General features: G+C 42.9%; 1 protein-coding gene across 1 annotated transcript; it reads left to right on the top strand.

The window, feature by feature from the left end:
• On the top strand, window positions 72–16,880 carry XPNPEP3 (X-prolyl aminopeptidase 3). Its single transcript, XM_021384466.1, has 10 exons — window positions 72–250; window positions 1,227–1,343; window positions 3,946–4,353; window positions 6,402–6,604; window positions 7,050–7,112; window positions 9,661–9,774; window positions 12,146–12,231; window positions 12,840–13,023; window positions 14,541–14,661; window positions 15,514–16,880. Exons 1-10 carry the CDS (start codon window positions 205–207, stop codon window positions 15,678–15,680), a joined length of 1,509 nt encoding a protein of 502 aa, XP_021240141.1. The 5' UTR covers window positions 72–204; the 3' UTR covers window positions 15,681–16,880.

Below are 17,381 nucleotides of genomic sequence, written 5' to 3'. Positions count from 1 at the left end.
GGGGGTGCCCGTTAGGCAGGCTGCGAGGGGTTGCGTGCCGTCTTAGGGCGCCCTCCCGCCTTTTTCGCCGCCTCAGCCCCTCAGTAGCTGGCGGCGCCCGTCGGGCCCCGCGCAGGCGGTCTCGGTGGACGCCTAAGATGGCGGCGCGGCGCTCGCTGATACGGTCACAGCGCGGCGCCGCGCAGGGCGAAGGCCCCCCCGGCCATGTCGCGCCTGCCGGCGGCGGTGAGGGGCTGGCGCGGCCTCCCAGGTCAGAGACTCCCTCGTAGTGGTCCGGTGCTTCTGGGTCCTGCCAGCTCCGGGGTTGGCGCGTTGCCGGGCGTTATTGCCGCACGGGGCCCGGCGCTGCTGTGGGGGGGAGGGGTGTGGGTTCACAGGCGCGGTTGGATCCGAAGGTACCGTTGTTTGGGAAATAAAGCAACGATTTGGAAAGCTTCCTGATGCCTTCATAGTATTGCTTTATTTAACGCCTGTTGCGCTATCATCTGGCAAAATACTTAGTAGTCCTCTGTGTAGGTAGAGATGCTGTGGAAAAACTCTCATTTTCTGCGGTTCAATCTGTAGCTATATCTCATGCCCTGCATCTCCGGGCTGCTATTCCAGTCAGTCATCGCACAGCGAGCGCTTTGTGCTCTGTCAGTCGTGCTGCAGAAGTAACCCCGTCAGCGGTGTCACACTGCTCCCTCAGCAGCTCTCGGTTGAGCGGTGCTGCTGTCCGCGTGAGGCAGCTTCAGACTTGCTTATGCTCATGAACAGTTGGTTATGTTTGTTCTCAGTACCCGGGACTACGGCACAGCAGTATAAACTGTTGTGGCAGGCAAAATAAAAGGCAAACAATTCCCTGAGCATTAGCTGTTAGGCCCATTGCCATCTCCTTCAGCTGTGACAGAAATCCAAAGTTGGTAAAGTTGTGACAACTGTGTTTAATTTTAGCTTTCGTCTATTGCACGCTCCCCCAGATCCCAAGTACACACATATAATTCTTTTAAAAATTGCCTACTTTGGCTGTATGTGCTGTTTGTGGGTTTGGAAATGGGATACACAGCCATGCTTCTGAAAAACTGCTTTCAGTCTGACTATATAGCAAATTGAAAAGTGAAGCAGAGATATTTTTGTGATACCAGGTAAATAAATGCTACTAAGAGTAAGGTCACTTGATTATAATTCTAAAGTTTGCTAATTGAAAAGATCTTTTCCTTTGACATGGTCCATTTCTTTTCCTCTAGTTTGCAAGTCATGTGTTCTCCGGAGATTCTCCACCCAGCCGGCCCAGAAGAAGAAGATTCCAAACCGATATTTGGGCCAGCCTAGCCCCTTTACACACCCACACCTACTTAAACCAGGTTAGGTTCATGCTCAGCATGATCCAGTCACTGGTATTGTTTCTTTCCTCTGCTTTTCTGAGATGCTCAGGATAGCATATAGTTCTGTTGCATCATACAGATGTCCATGATTTCTTCTGCTCATGATTAGCTTAATTTAGTATGTAGGTCACTCCTACAATACTCTGAAAGTACTGCCTCCTATTTATTTCCATGGAAACTACAACAGGTACAAAGAGCACAATGACACTATTTGATAGAGCAAATTCTCAGCTATTAAACGCTATTTCTCAACATAGTCACCACCATTAGTGATGCAATTTCACCAGCAATGAACAAGAGCCTGCATGCCACGCTTGTAAAAATCTGAATGGCCATCTGGAACATGGCTTCTCTTTCACGTCACTGTCACCACTGCTGAATTGCACCACCCACCAGCACCTCACTGTGCTTACATCCTCTGTTTGTCTCCATCAGCATTCAACAAGCATCGATGAATGTCAGTGGATGCTGTTTTTTCCACATGAAGGAATTCAGTGACACACCTTTGCTTCGTGCACACTGCCATGTTAGACACGAGTTTGTCAGACTGCCCCTCTGCTGCCCTCTGTCACACAGCAACAAAATGTGACGGAATATTGGTGAGGAGGTTCAACCTCTACTGCCATACCACTAACATTCGCTTCCGGTGTCATGGGCCAACAGAATAAAATAGGAGGCATTACTTTCATGGAGCCACAGAATCTTAGGAGCTGGAAAGGACCTCTGGAAGTCATCAACTCCAACTCCCCTGCTAAAGCAGGTTCCCTAGAGTAGGTTGCACAGGAAAGAGTACAGGTGGGTTTTGAATACCTCCAGAGAAGGAGACTCCACAGCCTCTCTGGGCAGCCTGTTCCAGTGCTCCGTCACCCTCACGATAAAGAAGCTCTTCCCTGTGTTTGTATGGAACTTCCTGTGTTACAATTTGTGCCCACTGCCCTTTGTTCCACTGCTGCACACCACTGAAAAGAGCATGGCCCCATCCATTTGACTCCCACCCTTTAGATATCTGTAAGCATTGGTAAGATCCCCTCTCAGTCTTCTCAAGGCTGAACAGTCCCAGGTCTTAGGCTTTCTACGGAAATAGTATGACATTGGTATGCTGCAGTTATTTATTTTAAAAGAAAATGCCCTTAAGGCAAAGAGGGCTTCAGTCCTCACAGTTGGAAGACAACTGAGGTTCCCATGTTTCACCCTGTTGCAGCTTATTGGACTGTTTGCAGTAGTTAGCTGGCAGGAACGCAGTGGAGCATAGGAAATACGCAATTTAATATTGCTGAAATGTAGGATCAGACTGCGCTAAAACAATTTCTGTATTCTGTCATTCTTCATCTATAGATAAAATAAAGTAAGTACATTTCTACACCAAATACTGAGGTGTAAAGTTTAATGTAAATGAAAAGTGTCATTTCTTTTCTTTAAATACTTTTTTTGTCAGAGAAAAATATGCTGGATAGAACCTCCCCCTATGGCTCTATTCCTGCAAAAATCCATTTACAGTAAAAGCCAAATTTTGATTTTTTTTCTGGAATTGTCAATACCTTAAAGAGGTAAAGAGGAAAAAATACAAAACTAGAATTTAGTGGTTTGAAAATGCAATCTATGTTAAAATCTATGTTAAAGTAGGATATTAGCCAAAGCACTGACAAGGTTCATGTATTAATCTATAACACAGTTAAGGAATCTCATGTTTTTAAAATTATATACTTAGGCATTCGTTGGTTGTTCTTTCTTTCGACTTCAGTCCACTTCTGGTGAGTCTTGATTGCTTCACTTCTCGTCCTTTGTGACTGGTACACTGTGAAACAGACTTTCATCAAAGAAAACATTTGTTTACAGTCATTTGGAATATAATATTTAGCTTCAGAAAAATCCCAGGTTTTTAATTATTGAGAGCAGCTACATCTTCCTCAGAAAAGATTCCTTCTTTTAATCGGAGAGCGATGCCAGCCTGCGGGTCATGGCTTCCTTCTGCTTGGAATCCTGTGAGGAGAACCGCTGTGTTTCTGACTCCTCTCCATGTATCTAACTCTCAGTCTGCCCCTTTGGGTTTAGGACTAGCTACTTTATGAGTTGACTTAGTGTGTGTTTGAACAGACATTCTAGCTTTATCTGAGGAAATCAGTGCTCAGCGTTAAGGAGGTAATCTTCGGTTCAATGTCCAGATGCTATTAAAAAAATCATCTGTTTTCAGCAAAGTTCAGTTTGCCTTGCCCCCTTCTTTTTTCCTTATCTTTCTGAAAGTCACTCCTACCAAACTTTTGTTCACTGAATGCATTGGATGACTGTCTGGATCTAACAGGTTCTGTGATTTCTGCCTTTGCATATAAATATACAACAGAAAATCTAAGTGTTTAAAACAAATTCCTCCCTTTTGCACAGTGGAGGAGCAGAGTGAGCAAGGGTATGCTGCAGGGGTGAGAGGTGAGAATATGTGGGAGAGCGCAATGGAAAGGCTAGTGGGGGACTGAAATGAAGCCATGCATATGAAAGGCATCAGGAGGCAAGCAGGAATTAGGCATGTGACTGGTAAAATATCATGAGTGCCTTGAATTTCTTGATCTGATGTGTTTTTTTGTCATAGGGGAGGTAACCCCAGGACTGTCACAGGTGGAATATTCTCTTCGCCGGCACAAACTGATGACACTGATCCAGAAGGAAGCCCAAGGCTGGGAAGGATTGGACCACACAGTGATCCTGCTATCCAACCCCACGTACTACATGAGCAATGACATCCCGTACGTTTTCCACCAGGACACGAACTTCCTGTATCTCTGTGGGTTCCAGGAGCCTGACAGCATCCTGGTGCTGCAGAGCCTTCCTGGCAAAGCGCTGCCCTCTCACAAGGCCATACTTTTTGTGCCCCGGAGAGATCCGAGCCGAGAGCTGTGGGATGGGCCCAGGTCAGGCACAGATGGGGCCGTCGCTCTGACAGGAGTAGATGAAGCTTACACTATTGAGGAGTTCGGGCACTTGGTCGCCAAGCTGAAAGGTAATAAAAATGAAGGGGGGAGGAGATGAAGCGTGGGTAGTAGGGTCTGAATGGTACATCTTAACAGTTCTGGGAAGAAACTGTGCGAAGTAAGTGTAGGCCTCTCCCCTGAATACCTAATTTGGGAGCCTGTATTGGTGATGGAAGCAAGGAGGGTCTCATGTAAGTGCTTTAAGGTACTCTTATTAGAAGTAACCTATCCTTGTTGGATGACTGTAGAAAAGATGCAGGATCTTAATTTAGACATTTAAAGCCAGCCAGTATGAATTCCCACCTTCGGTCCCACATAATCTCAGTAACAATAATTGTAAAATAAGAGGTGGTCTGTGCACGTAAGAGGCTTATTCTGCTGCTCCTGCCAATTCTGTATTTGGCCTATTCACAGAAAATTTTAATTAGGCTGACATCTTTGATATACCTTATATTTACTTTGGAAGTGTAGTGAGGTGATGCAGAGCTGCCTCTCTCATGGGTTCTGCCTCTCCTATGTGACCTGAGCTTTTGGGTTCCCGTGTGAACACTGATGGGCACATCTCTGAAAACTAATTAACAATAAACGAGAGAGCATGTGTTTCTGTTTTAGGCACATCTTCTTGCTGATAAAGCCAAAACCACTTGAAGCACTGGAAACTTGAAGGAATTTATTCGTAACAGACTTGAAAAATGATCCATCAAGGGAGGTTGTTAGTTCCCTCACCTTTGTTAGCTAGACGTTGACTTCCTCTTGAAACACAAACATTACTGTTCATCAGATATTTTCTTTTGCATCACCATGTAGCCTCAGTATTTATAATCTGGAGTGAATTTATACACATTATAAAATGAAGCTGAAAGTTTATAACAGTATAAAAAGGGTAAGTGCTTGAGGGATTACACAGATACAGTGAATGCTGGAGACTAAAATTTTGTCTCTGATTCTAGTTATTTTGTTTCAAAAAAGGATATGTTGAAAATAGAAAAGGTGAAGAAAGCGCAACAAGAATGATCAGAAATGTAGATTGTGTATGAGTTGCGTGCTAGACAAACTTGTTCCATTTGAAAAAGAAAACTGCGGGTAAGGTGTGAGAGATGTCTGTGGTTATAGAAAGTGCAGAGAGGATAAGTAGGAATGATGAGTCACTAGTTTTCATTATCTAAAAATCAAGGGAACACTGAATAAAGTGGTCAGGGGGCAGGTTTTCACACCTGTAAGTTTTAAATTGTAGATCATTCATGGGAAGTTTGAAACACAGAAGTATAAATGGATTCAAAAGGTTTTAATTCCATGAAAAGGAGTTAATCACTGTTATGAAGATGGAGCCTTGAAATGAAGAAACTGGAAGTGAGGATGATGTGCTAGGGGAAATATATTTTTGTGAATGCACTGTTTCTTTGGGACTTCTTGTAAGCATCTGATAATGATCACTGTCACCAAAAAAGAGAGCCTAGATGGACCTTAGCTGTGATTCAGGATGACTCTTCTACTCATTCCCATTCAAAATGTTCCAGTGGGAGAATGGGTGCTAATTCTGATGTTCTAAATAAATTTTCACATAGGTAAATGTGCTTGTCCTCAGTAAGTTCCTCTTCTCTAAATGGCCGAAATAAGCAGTTGCTCACCAAAGATATTCTGAAGCGTGGTTGATAATGACCCCGATTCCATGCAGTGGGTAAATTGCCTTACACGGGGGACAGACTAAATGAGAGAATGATTCAAAACATGTACCACTGCAGTGCAGTCACTTGCTTGCCCGCACAACCACAACCTTGATACAGGAACTACATTTATCTGTGCAAGATCAGTGATGATCACAAAACCCAGTATTTGCATACAAATGGGGATTTGTCAAATCTACATGTTATGCATTGCTAATATTCTGGATTTTAAAGGGATCTCTAGTATTGTCTGAAAGTAAATATATGACCTGTAAATACAGATTCAGAGAAAATTGCCTTTACCTTTACCAATGCAGCAAAAGATCTAGCTTAGGAGGAGTGACTTTGTACAGTATGAGGAGGGAATTTCTAAATTTATCTTCATCTGCATCAACATTTGTTTTGTATTGCAGGTGAGTCAAACAAGGTGTGGTATGACGTGACTAAACCAGTGCATAAAGAACTGCACTCTGACTATATGCAGCCCCTGGCTGAGATAAAAGCTCGGAGCAAAAATCACATCCAAGGCATCCGGCATCTAGTGCAAAACCTTCGGCTGATCAAATCTCCTGCAGAGATCGAAAGGATGAAGATAGCTGGACGAGTGACAGCGGAGGTACGCAGTTGTGTACTCCCAGAAAGAACCGATGCATTCCTTTAAACAAGAAAGAGGAGAGGGTGTTGATAGCGTGAGTTAGGTTGGAAGGATAAGATCTAATCTTAGTTACTAAACTGCTGTCTCTCAGCTATTGGCTGGCCTTAGCTCCCTCCACATCACAAGGAGACACAGGAAGACAGCATGGACCACTAGCTTCTCTCAATTAATGTAACTTCAGCCAAGATGAGCCAGCAGGTGTTAACTTTGTCTTAAAGTTGTGTTTATTCAGGAACAGGGGGCGCACCTTATACTGTCTCCCCAACTTGTCCTCTCCTTCCCCATGCTGTTTTCTTCTCCATTTATTCTATTATTTTCAAGGAAAAGCTGATTTTAGGCATTCCCCAAAAGACAGCAGGTAACAGCAGGTCCTTTACCAACTGAAAGGCCCTTCTTTTTTTTGTAGGCTTTCATAGAGACAATGTTTGCCAGAAAATCTCCAGTGGATGAAGCCTTTCTGTATGCAAAGGTGAGTGTGTCATTGTTGGAGGTGAGATGGAAGGGTTAAATGTTTCTTACCTTTCCAGGAAAACAGGAATGTCAGATCTCCCTATAATGTGTCTCCCATTGTAGAATATTTCTCTTTCACTCGACTCTCATGGTGCCTTGGACATACTCCAAACTCCCCTCAGCCAATAACTGTAGCCTTGTTTGGACAACTCTTTTGATTTAAGTTGGTGTTGCAGCAGATTGTTTTGGATTGTGCTTGGAGATGTCAACAGAATCTGAATTTGGGGCATAATAATAACAAAAATGTTCTTCCACCCCTGTGGATATATATCTTGTACCTGGTAGCCATACTAGAACTGTTGCTCTCAGATATGGACTGGCTCCAAAGTTCAGTGCTCTTACACTGAGGATAAAATATTCTTCCTCTTGGTCTTTTGTTCGTTGTCCTTATTTCCAAGAATCAATAAAGATGGAGGCAGAGTTCCAGAAATGGTTATTGTGAATTTAAAGGCATTAAAAAAAAGGTGTGGGGGGGGTTAAGGTAACTGAAAGGTAAGCCTCTTCTCTAGTCCCTCTTTGAAGATGCTGCCTGATTCTTCAGAGCACCTTGAGTGTTGTGACAAGACACACAGTAATCCTGTCAGTGATGATGGGAAGATTTGGTTAAAGGAATACACAGTTTGTGTGAGGGAAATTGCAATGTGGGAGGAAAAGCAAAGGAAAGCCATGAGAGGGAAGAATGCAGAGGTCTAAAGAAAATAAGAGATAAAGGGGGAGACAAAATATAACAGCTAATTCCAGAAAAGTTGTAAAAGAGATGGAGGTTGGCTACATCTGTGTTTGAGTAAGTGTGTCTCATGGACACACAGAGTTCAAGGTGTGCCTTATCTAAGCAAACTGATAGCTCTGGAGACATACTAGCCCAAGAAATGAAAAATCCTGAGTTTGAACGTAAGCTTTCAGTAGAGGTATTTTTTTTTTTACCACTTCCACCTACCCTAAGTGAGAATTCTGGGCCATTTGGATTTTCCTCTTCTTGCTGAACGTGCAGAGGGATTATATCTTCAATAAAGATAATTTACTGTAGATGATAAATCATACAACAGATATGGTAATTGAGAGAAAATAAATAAGTTACTTTTATGTAGTGGTTATAGTTTGCAAACTATCACAAAGGCAATGAGGGAGGGAAAACAAAAAGAAAAGCCAACACCTGGAGTTGTGTGGAAGAATTGGAAAAAAGTAAATTTGCATTTATTGAAGGAGCTCTTCCGAGCCGAGTGGTTGGTTGTGATGACTTTGGGATACCATTTCTGTGAAGACTCACTTTTGTACGCAGAAGAATTTCACCTTCCATATCTGGAGAAGTGTGTTTCTTATTCATGTATAACTTGTTAGCAGCTGTAGAGTCTGCTTTTGAGGAACTTCTGCAGCTTTCGCAATAAAGTAAGTGTGAGGAATTCTTTAGCAGTATTTTCCCCACCTTTACTGAAGGAATTTATTGGTTGTCTAAATTTATCTGCTATTGATGTCTTTTTCTACCGTACTTTCCCACAAAACCTGCTAAACAAAACTGGAGACACAGTTATCGTCATATTCTATAAAACAATCTTATTGTACAAAACATAAGTACATATAAGACCAATTTGTAAAGCCTGCTTCTCTTGACTCTAGCCTCTCATTACATCAGCTTACCATAGTTGTCTTGAAGCGATGTAGACACCTGCCTGCACATTTGGTAAGGAATTTTGTTAGGAAATGCAGTGAGATGTGTGTTTGGGTTACACCAGCAGGATTTGACCCTCCATTCTGACATAGATGGGTCTGTCTGACATGGCAGCGAGCCACAGCTCTAACTTGTAAAGAAAATCATTTTAATTCTAGTGTATTTTACAGCTCAGTTTTTCACTCCATATCAGGATCATAAAACCTTCTTCACTATGTGTAGGCATCCTGGAGTATTCTGTCCCACGTGGTTTTGCTAATTACAGAAAAGACAAGCTAGTAGTATACTGAGGATATAGAAGGGCTCTATAGACGAGATTATTCATTTCATCTGCTTCATCACTGAAGGAAGGTAAAGCTCTTGAATTTAAAAAAAAATATTTTTTTTTGTTCAGACATGAAGGTAGTGCATGCTTTATAACCTTTTTATTGGATACTGCTCTAAGCACGCTAAACGTCAAAACACAGCGGTTGTCATCTTGGATAACTTGCTAACTTGTACAGCAACTAACAGTGAAACTTTATGTAAGAACAAATCCTCACCTGGAGTTACGGCAATGTAATGAATTTCTGATACAGTATACTTCCAGCAGGGAGAGCTTCCATGAGATTGCATGTAGGTTTAAAATGCTCCCTTGAAAAAGGGATAGTTCTGTGTTATTTCCTCCAGTGCTCTGGAAAACCTTCTAGGCTGCTTACACGTGATGAAGTCACTTCACAGTTTCACTTTGTGTTGTACGAATTAAAAAAAGACTTGTAGGATGTGAATCATAATAGCTCCAGGGCAGTTAATCACCAGGATCAGCGCTAACAATCTCCTCCTCTCTGAATTGATGTTCCAGTTTGAATTTGAGTGCCGAGCTCGTGGTGCTGACATCTTGGCCTACCCCCCTGTTGTCGCTGGTGGCAACAGATCAAACACTTTGCACTATGTGAAGAACAATCAGCTCATTAAGGTAAACCATATGCTGTCCAGTTACTTGAAATGTATTTATATGACACACTGTCCCCATATGCGTCCCCCTTGCTGATCTGTTTTGGCTGAACAGATCAAAACACTTCAATGTTTTCAAGTTAGCAGGGGAAAGGAATTCTCTCCTGGTAAGCTTTACTGTCAATGATAGATTAACTTTGTTCCTTCTGGTCTCTTTCTCTTCTCTTTGCACTTGCTGCTGTATTTTCTGCAAAGTGGAAGGACTTGGAAACAAGCTTGTAAATATTTAATTCAGCAAGGATGCCTGCATTTACACCATGTTTCAGTGGTGCAGTACTGGGTGAACTGCTGCCTCACAAATGAGAGGGACAGCTGCAGCAGACAGAGTAAAAGCAGTTTGGAATCCTTCTGCTGTCACTTGCATTTCTTGACTTCATTTTGCAACCAAAGGTGTAGTAATGCATTCCTTCTCTGGCTAAGCTGAAGTGCATTTCAGACTCCATGCTGGCCAGTAAAGCAGGGAAGAGGAACAAGAAAAGAAAGGGCTGGCATTAAACGTTGGGAGAGACAAATTAGATAGTTGTAGGTAAATTAATGTATGAATGAATGTATTTTGAATATCCATACTAATGAATTGAACACTCTCCAGATTTCCTGACAAAACACCTTTAGATTCAGGTAAGTATTCTGAGGAGCAGTATTACCTCACTGCTCTATTCACTATTTTCAGTGGTGCATATTTACATTCCACGCTAATGCAGGATGAAATTTTTCTTACTAGCATTGTCTTTTTCTTGAAGCTGGCATACAGGCAGACCTTGAAATGATCTGCAGAGACACATGTACAAAAGATATGACAGACTGTTTTTGGCAGAAATAAACCTCCTTTGTTGTTCTGTCATCCAAGGTCAGGCATGCACGTGTAACTTCTGTTGCTTCTGTTAAAGTTGATCTGTTAAGCGACTGTCACTTGTTTTTTTCTAAACTAGGAAGTAGGAGGTTAAATTCGTAAACTTGACTTCCTTTGTGAGCTGCCTCTTACACATCTTGTTGCCAAATAAGCTGACAAGGTACCTAAGTTGGAAGGTATCTGAAGGCTGCATATGGCCAGATGTGGACTTCAGTCAATCACTTAGTGGACTCAGCTTTAAAGAAAGAGGACAAGATGCTTGACATGACAAGGCACTGAACAGTCAAACCACAGGCTGAATTCCCTTAGCCATTAGAGTGTTACTTAGCCTGTTTAATTGCTTGGAAGAGGACAGGTATTATAATTTCATATTTTACTTAAATAATTGAACCAGCCGTTTTGAAAAAGTTTAAAATAGGGTTTAAATGGAAAGTGGTAGTGAGGCCATCTCACTTCTAGTTTATGTGCAGTGTGTGTATGACATATCTGTACATAATGATAGTAGCTAGCAATGGAAGTAATGCTAGCATTCTTCTTTTTTCCATTAATATGCTAGAATTATTCTTTGTCATGCCACATCAAGGCTGCTGGCACAGTCACCGATGTGTGGAATGAATCTCTATAAAAGTGTCTATATTAAGTAGTCCAAGAAGGAAGGTAAGTCCACTGATAATTAAATCCAAGGTTTTCACAGATCTGATTGCTCTTATTTGTTTCTCATCCTCTTAAGGAGGAAAAGCAAGGCAGTGGATTTGTTCTTGGACCTTGGTCTTTTTTGCATTGCTTTTTTGGAAGATGTGCAGTCAGCAATTTGATTGATATGGGACAGTTTTGCTGAATTGCTTTGGAGATTTGTATCTCCAGAAGTCTGTTTTTCATCACCAGATAAATTCAGAAGTATATCTTAGAGCAGTCAGGAAAGTCCCAAAAGAGAAGAATAAAGATGGTACAAATTATTAAATAGCAATCTTACAGCAGTGATACACTATCAGAGAAGTTATTTTGCTGGGTCTTGTGACAAGGCCAATATTTTTACTTGTTAATGATCTTGTGGGTAGCTCAGACAACCTGTTTTTTTTTCCTTGCAAAACCTTTCTTTCTCAGTCGCAAGCAGAGAACTACAAGTGAAAGGAGACTGCAGTATAATTTGCTGGAGTAGGAGTTCCAGTGTCAATGGGGCTGATATCTCAGAGCTCGGAATAGTTCAAGGAAAATGTCTTTTTTACTCCAAAGTGTTTGACATCAGTATATTAGAGCTCAGGCTATAGATAAGCCTAATAGTGAGAGACTATTGCAGAGAAGCAATCCAACTGCAGTAGCCTATTTATAAGTAATAGCAGCTGGGGTGGTGTTCTGCAAAAGAGTTCACATCTCTGCAGCTGCTTTGCGAAAATAACTGCATCATCTCCTTTCCTCCTCTCTGAGAAATCAATTCACTTGATAGCCACTGATCCACAGAGCTTCTTTTCCTCTTGTTCTCCAGGATGGTGAACTGGTCTTGCTAGATGGCGGATGTGAGTCTTCCTGCTATGTAAGTGACATCACACGAACCTGGCCTGTCAATGGAAGGTATGCTACGACAAGGCTCTTTTGAAGGACTGTGAGAAGCTCTTAAATAATTTACAGTTGGAGTGTATGTGTGTGATCCGTGAGAATAGTTCAAATATGTCCCATTCTGTCATTCTTTGGAGTAATGAAATTATATAAATGAATCTTTCAGTGTGAGAAGCTGTATTTCCCACTGCCTCATTAACTACTGCTGGTTTTAGGTATTATGGTGTGTTTAAAGGGCAGAGAGGGCTTTTCTGCATTCAGCTGTTGCTTATTCTGGGCAAGGGAACAGGAGTTTAGCTGACCAGTACATGGCTGGTGCAGTGTCCCTGCGGTTGTGTCTTTGATTCCTGCATGTTGGGCTCAAGTCTGTTCTTTTCCCAGCAATAGTGTTGCCTTGGTTTGCTTTGGGGTTAGGAAGTCAACTAGAAACCCTGCCTCTGCCCAGTGTGTTGAAGGGCATGTTTCAGTGATACCTTGTCTGGCATTTCATATAAGGAGACAGTTGCTTTCCTTTCTGACTCTCCTTGTTCCAGCACTGAACAGAATCTGTCCTTGAAACAGCTTCTGGGTAGAGGGCTTAATTGTGAGAAATGTGCTTTGTTCCTTTTCTCAACGATTTTCAGGTTCACCAAACCCCAAGCAGAACTGTACCAGGCTGTCCTAGACATTCAGAAGTCCTGCCTGAGCCTCTGCTCCCCGGGTGTGAGTCTAGAAAATATCTACAGCCTCATGCTGAGCCTTATTGGACAGAAACTGAAAGACTTGGGGATCCTAAAGAGCAGCATCACTGACAGCCACTTCTTCAAGGTACCTGAAGTTTTTTTTTCAATCCAGCTTCTCCCCACTATGTTTGATTGTTGCATCTGTAGGTTATGTTAGTGGCTTTAGTTTAGATCAGGAATGTGCTTTAGAAGTGTGTCTTCTAATTATCCCTACTTAATGTGCTTTAATTCATGTTGTGGGCTGGTCTCAGTGCTGGACTGGGTTTCTTTCAGGTGAGGCTAAACCTGTAGATCTATTTCAACCTCTAATGGGCATTCAGCCCCCAGTTTGGTCTGAGATAACATCCAGGCCTTACATGTGCGTAGTGAGGATATTGTCCCCTTGACACTTGCTGTTTCCCTCTGCAGATCCATTCCCATTGGTCTGCACTACTTATTGATGTCGACGTAGCTTTAAAGTACAAATAGTCTGAAGAGACCTACAGAAACATTGGCACTGATACAGAAGGCTGTGTGCATGGTTGACTGCAGGCAATTAGTCAGAGTTTTGTGATTTGTTTAAAATAACATTCGTTTGCAGAGACGCCAAAAAGCGCAGCCCAATTTCTCAGTGTTTCCACCTGCTGCCTCTTCTGCACCTCTCGGTGTCACTGCTGGCATTCACGGAACTATCTGGAGAACACTGGGGAAATTGGGGAACTGGGCTGCCTTGAAGCTAAACCTGCCGATCAAATAGGATTGCTTTGCAGTTAGAAAAGTTTATCTGGTCCCATTCACTGCAAATCTGCATGATTGCTGATGCCAGTACCAGAAAGATGGCAGGCATCAGGTGGCAGAACTATCCATTTGGCAGCAGTACAAACTTCTGCCAGATTTAATTGTCCTACAGTGTCAGTACGGTAACAGCCCAAGTTCTCACCTCCGAGTGGAGGCGATGGTGCCGATTTCTCTCGGCAGGTGGCAGCACAGCCAGATGAGAGCAACGTCTGCAGCTCAGTCCCCAGGGAATGTGAGGAGCTGGGGGACAGAGGAGGAATTAGCTTTTTGATTCCTGCTGACAGGAGCTCCTCTCTGGAGGGAAGGGATTAGGATAGTGCAGGGGGAGGCGGTTACAGTGCCCAGTAGAGCTGGGTTAGAATCCTGCTGTAGCTGCTGAATGAAATTGACACTGCTTCTTTTCTTTTCAATGCATTTTCTTTAATGCATTGGTGACTGCTTCACCACATCACCTAGCAGCTGTGCTGGCTGCTGCCACTTGTCAGTGTCTGCTGATAGGAGCAACACGGGGCTTGGGCATTTAAGGGATGGGAAGGGTTCGGGCAGCAAAGGTCAATGAGATAAAAACTGAAGTCTTACCTGACATGCTGAGGTGAGGATGTCCTTGAGCTGTTCTTTTCAGGGAAGAGGGAAGGCACTCAGAATAGGCAGCTGGTACTGTTAGGTTTTGAGGCTCCGTCAGTTCTGGTAAATTGAGGACCCAGAGACAAGTAGATGACTAAGCACAGCACATGACTGCTGTCTCTCTTCTGCCCATCTTCTGCATTTGAACAACAGATTGGCTGCATTTAGTTCCTCCATAACGCTTGCTTTGTTTTCTGTCAGGCTGTTCGAAGGTACTGCCCGCATCATGTGGGCCATTACTTGGGCATGGATGTTCATGATACCCCAGATATATCCCGGTCTATCCCTCTCCAGCCAGGCATGGTGATAACCATTGAACCAGGTAAAAAGATACAGTCGGTGGTGGAGAAAATCATGTAACACTGAGGATAACAGTATTGCTTTGAGTAGTTAGTTGGTTCTTCTGAACCAAAGCATTCAGGTCCTTTCCTGTTGAATCTGAAAATGAATGAAGTGTTAGAAAACCTTATTTTACACCCTTCCCAAAAATATTAGAATATCTGAAAACTGTATTTCCATCCCAAATACAGCCAAGGCGTGGGCATGAACTCTCAGAAAGTGTCTGTGCAGCAGGAGGCAGAATAGTTTAGAACTTAAGATGGCTGATGTTTGATCCTCAGGATCACAGGTCAATTGCAGTGCAGAGAAGCAGGGTAAATTCACTTGTGCTGTCGTCTGTTATTGTAACTAAACTCCTACCAGTTACTTGTAGTGTCTCTCTTGAGCCTCGCAACCTGCAATTACAGGCATTCACAACTTACCTTTGCAAACTAGGCATTTCACAATGAATCTTTATTTCCGCTCGTCACTTGATTTGGAGCTGTCAGATAAAAACTGATATTTAACACTTGGCTCTTCTCTCTCTCTATTCGGAACACTGTTAAAATCATCACTGTGAACACAGTATTGAGAGCAAGAGGTGCCAAAGGACCAGCTAGTCATTGTGAAAGTTTTTATTAACATGCTGGTGTCTGTAGGCACTGACAGATACTTCCCTTTCTTTGTTTAGCAGCTGCTGTGATTGAGGGGAAAGAGAACAGTTTTCCTTATTAAACTTCTTCAGGGTCAAATTCTTCTTATATTGCTGAAAATCTAACCCTGTTCTCATGGTGGTGCAGTGAGGGAAAGGTGTTGTGAAGAGTGTGGCATGTTATAATTCCCTCCCTTCTTTCAGGACTTTATATCCCTGAAGATGATGTGAGTGCCCCAGAGAGATTTCGTGGCATTGGTGTGCGCATTGAGGATGATGTTGTGATAGCAGACGATTCGCCTCTCATCTTGTCTGCTGACTGTCCCAAGGAGATCTACGATATCGAGCAGATCTGTGGCCGCAGCTCATGAAGCTCCTCCTCTGCCTCTGGCATCCTCCTCAGGAGATGCACACCTCCAAGGGATGCAGATCCCTGTAACTGGCTGCAGTTGTCAAGTGATGAAGAGTGGGGACAGTTGATGGCCGTTTCCAAAACTGAGGCTGGGAAGTGGAATGCAAAAGATTCTGGCACTGAATGCCGAAAAGCAAAGCAACCTTTTCTCCGTGTATTTTCCTTCTGATTTGACTAGTGCTGATGTTGAGCTGTTGCGGAACATGGGAGTGGATTAATTCCTGTGTCGTGGGTCCATCTGCTCTGATGCCCTTGGATAGATGGATTTTGTGAGCGCTACCAGCAGCAGAGCTTCTGCCTGGTTCCTCTACAGATGCAGTAGTGCAACTGCTGAGACCGGGGTCCTGTTGTGTACCCCTTTGCAGTAGTATCGCAATAGTCAGAATTTAAAAGTGAAATTCTGAAAAATGCTGCTTTTGGGAAACAAAGCTGTTTCAAACACTTTTCACTTTAGAGCCCTGTGAGGAGAGGTTTTGGTAGTCAGGAAGATGGGTTTGGTTGGGAGGTGGCGTGAAGCCTGTGCAGAGTGCTTTTATTATTTTTAGAATAAGGATGTCTTTGGGTTTGGTTCAAGCAGATGCAAAATAAGCCAACAGCAGAGGCAAACACCTCATCTAGTCTTTTAGCTTATTGAAATGTTTATGTAGAGAGTACTAACAGGGCTCTGGAGGTTGTTCATACCCATTCTTGTCTTCCACATTCCCTTCTTTTTATCAAAATCTCCACTCCAGGCTCTTGTTCTGAGCCTGCCACTGCTCTGGGAAGCTAGTGCCATGTTGGCTGTGCTGGGCTCCACTGGCAAGATGCTGTTTGTCACCTGGATGTGAGTTGTTCATTTCTGGGACAGTCACAACATCTTTTTGGTTTATGCTGTGTCAGCCACTTCAGCAGTGCATTTTTGAAGAGAGCAGGATGAAGTTTTATACCACTCCTTTGAAATAATATGCCTTTTCAGAACACTGAGGGCATGAGCACTGCTGGGTTTTAGGTTTTGCCAAATGCAGTCAGTAACGAATGCTTTGTGATAATATTTTTGAGGCAGCTGCAAATGTGATTTGTGGCTAGGATGGATGAGGAGTAAAGAGAAGACTTTCTGTCAACAACAGCGTACCACCCGAACCATTGCAATGCCATACTAAATATACCTATTTGAGGCAAACATGGTGTCTGTGTATTTCCTGAAGATATTTTGACAACCAACTATTTAACATGTGAAAAATGCCTCTAATAATATACCTCCTGTTATATACGTTGGCTTTTTCTTTGTATCATCTTTTTTTTCCTTTCTGAATGCAGCTTTAGGTATTTTTCCTCTCCATTTTTTAATTCTCTTCCTCTATTGCCTTGCCTTGATGCACTATAATATCACGGTTTCCTAATGCCCGCTTTTCTTCCTAATCTATGTCATTGCTTCCTCCCGTTTGCCCTAGCTCCACACGGTAGATGTAGGCAATGGTAGTCAGGGTTCCTGAGTCTGACTTCTGGCTCCGTTGCTGTGTAACCTACAGCAATTTCTTTTTAACCCCCCTCTCTTTTTTTTCTGCGTTTCATTGGACGAAGTGAGGGCCAGACAGTGTCACTCATCTCCCATTGCTTTTAATGGAAACAGGGTGCAACCAGCAAGGTGTGAATTTGGCGCTTGAAAGGCAAGACATGCTGT

This window comes from Numida meleagris, chromosome 1 (genome assembly GCF_002078875.1).
Source record: "Numida meleagris isolate 19003 breed g44 Domestic line chromosome 1, NumMel1.0, whole genome shotgun sequence".
NCBI classification, from domain to species: Eukaryota; Metazoa; Chordata; class Aves; order Galliformes; family Numididae; genus Numida; species Numida meleagris.
This window is presented reverse-complemented; position numbering and strand designations above follow the sequence as displayed.

Coding starts and splice junctions, on each gene's coding strand:
- XPNPEP3 (XM_021384466.1), top strand. CDS start 205: ATGTCGCGCCTGCCGGCGGCGGTGAGGGGCTGGCGCGGCCTCCCAG. Junction 1,344..3,945: donor CCCACACCTACTTAAACCAG/GTTAGGTTCATG, acceptor TTTTTGTCATAG/GGGAGGTAACCCCAGGACTG. Junction 9,775..12,145: donor AGAACAATCAGCTCATTAAG/GTAAACCATATG, acceptor CTTGTTCTCCAG/GATGGTGAACTGGTCTTGCT.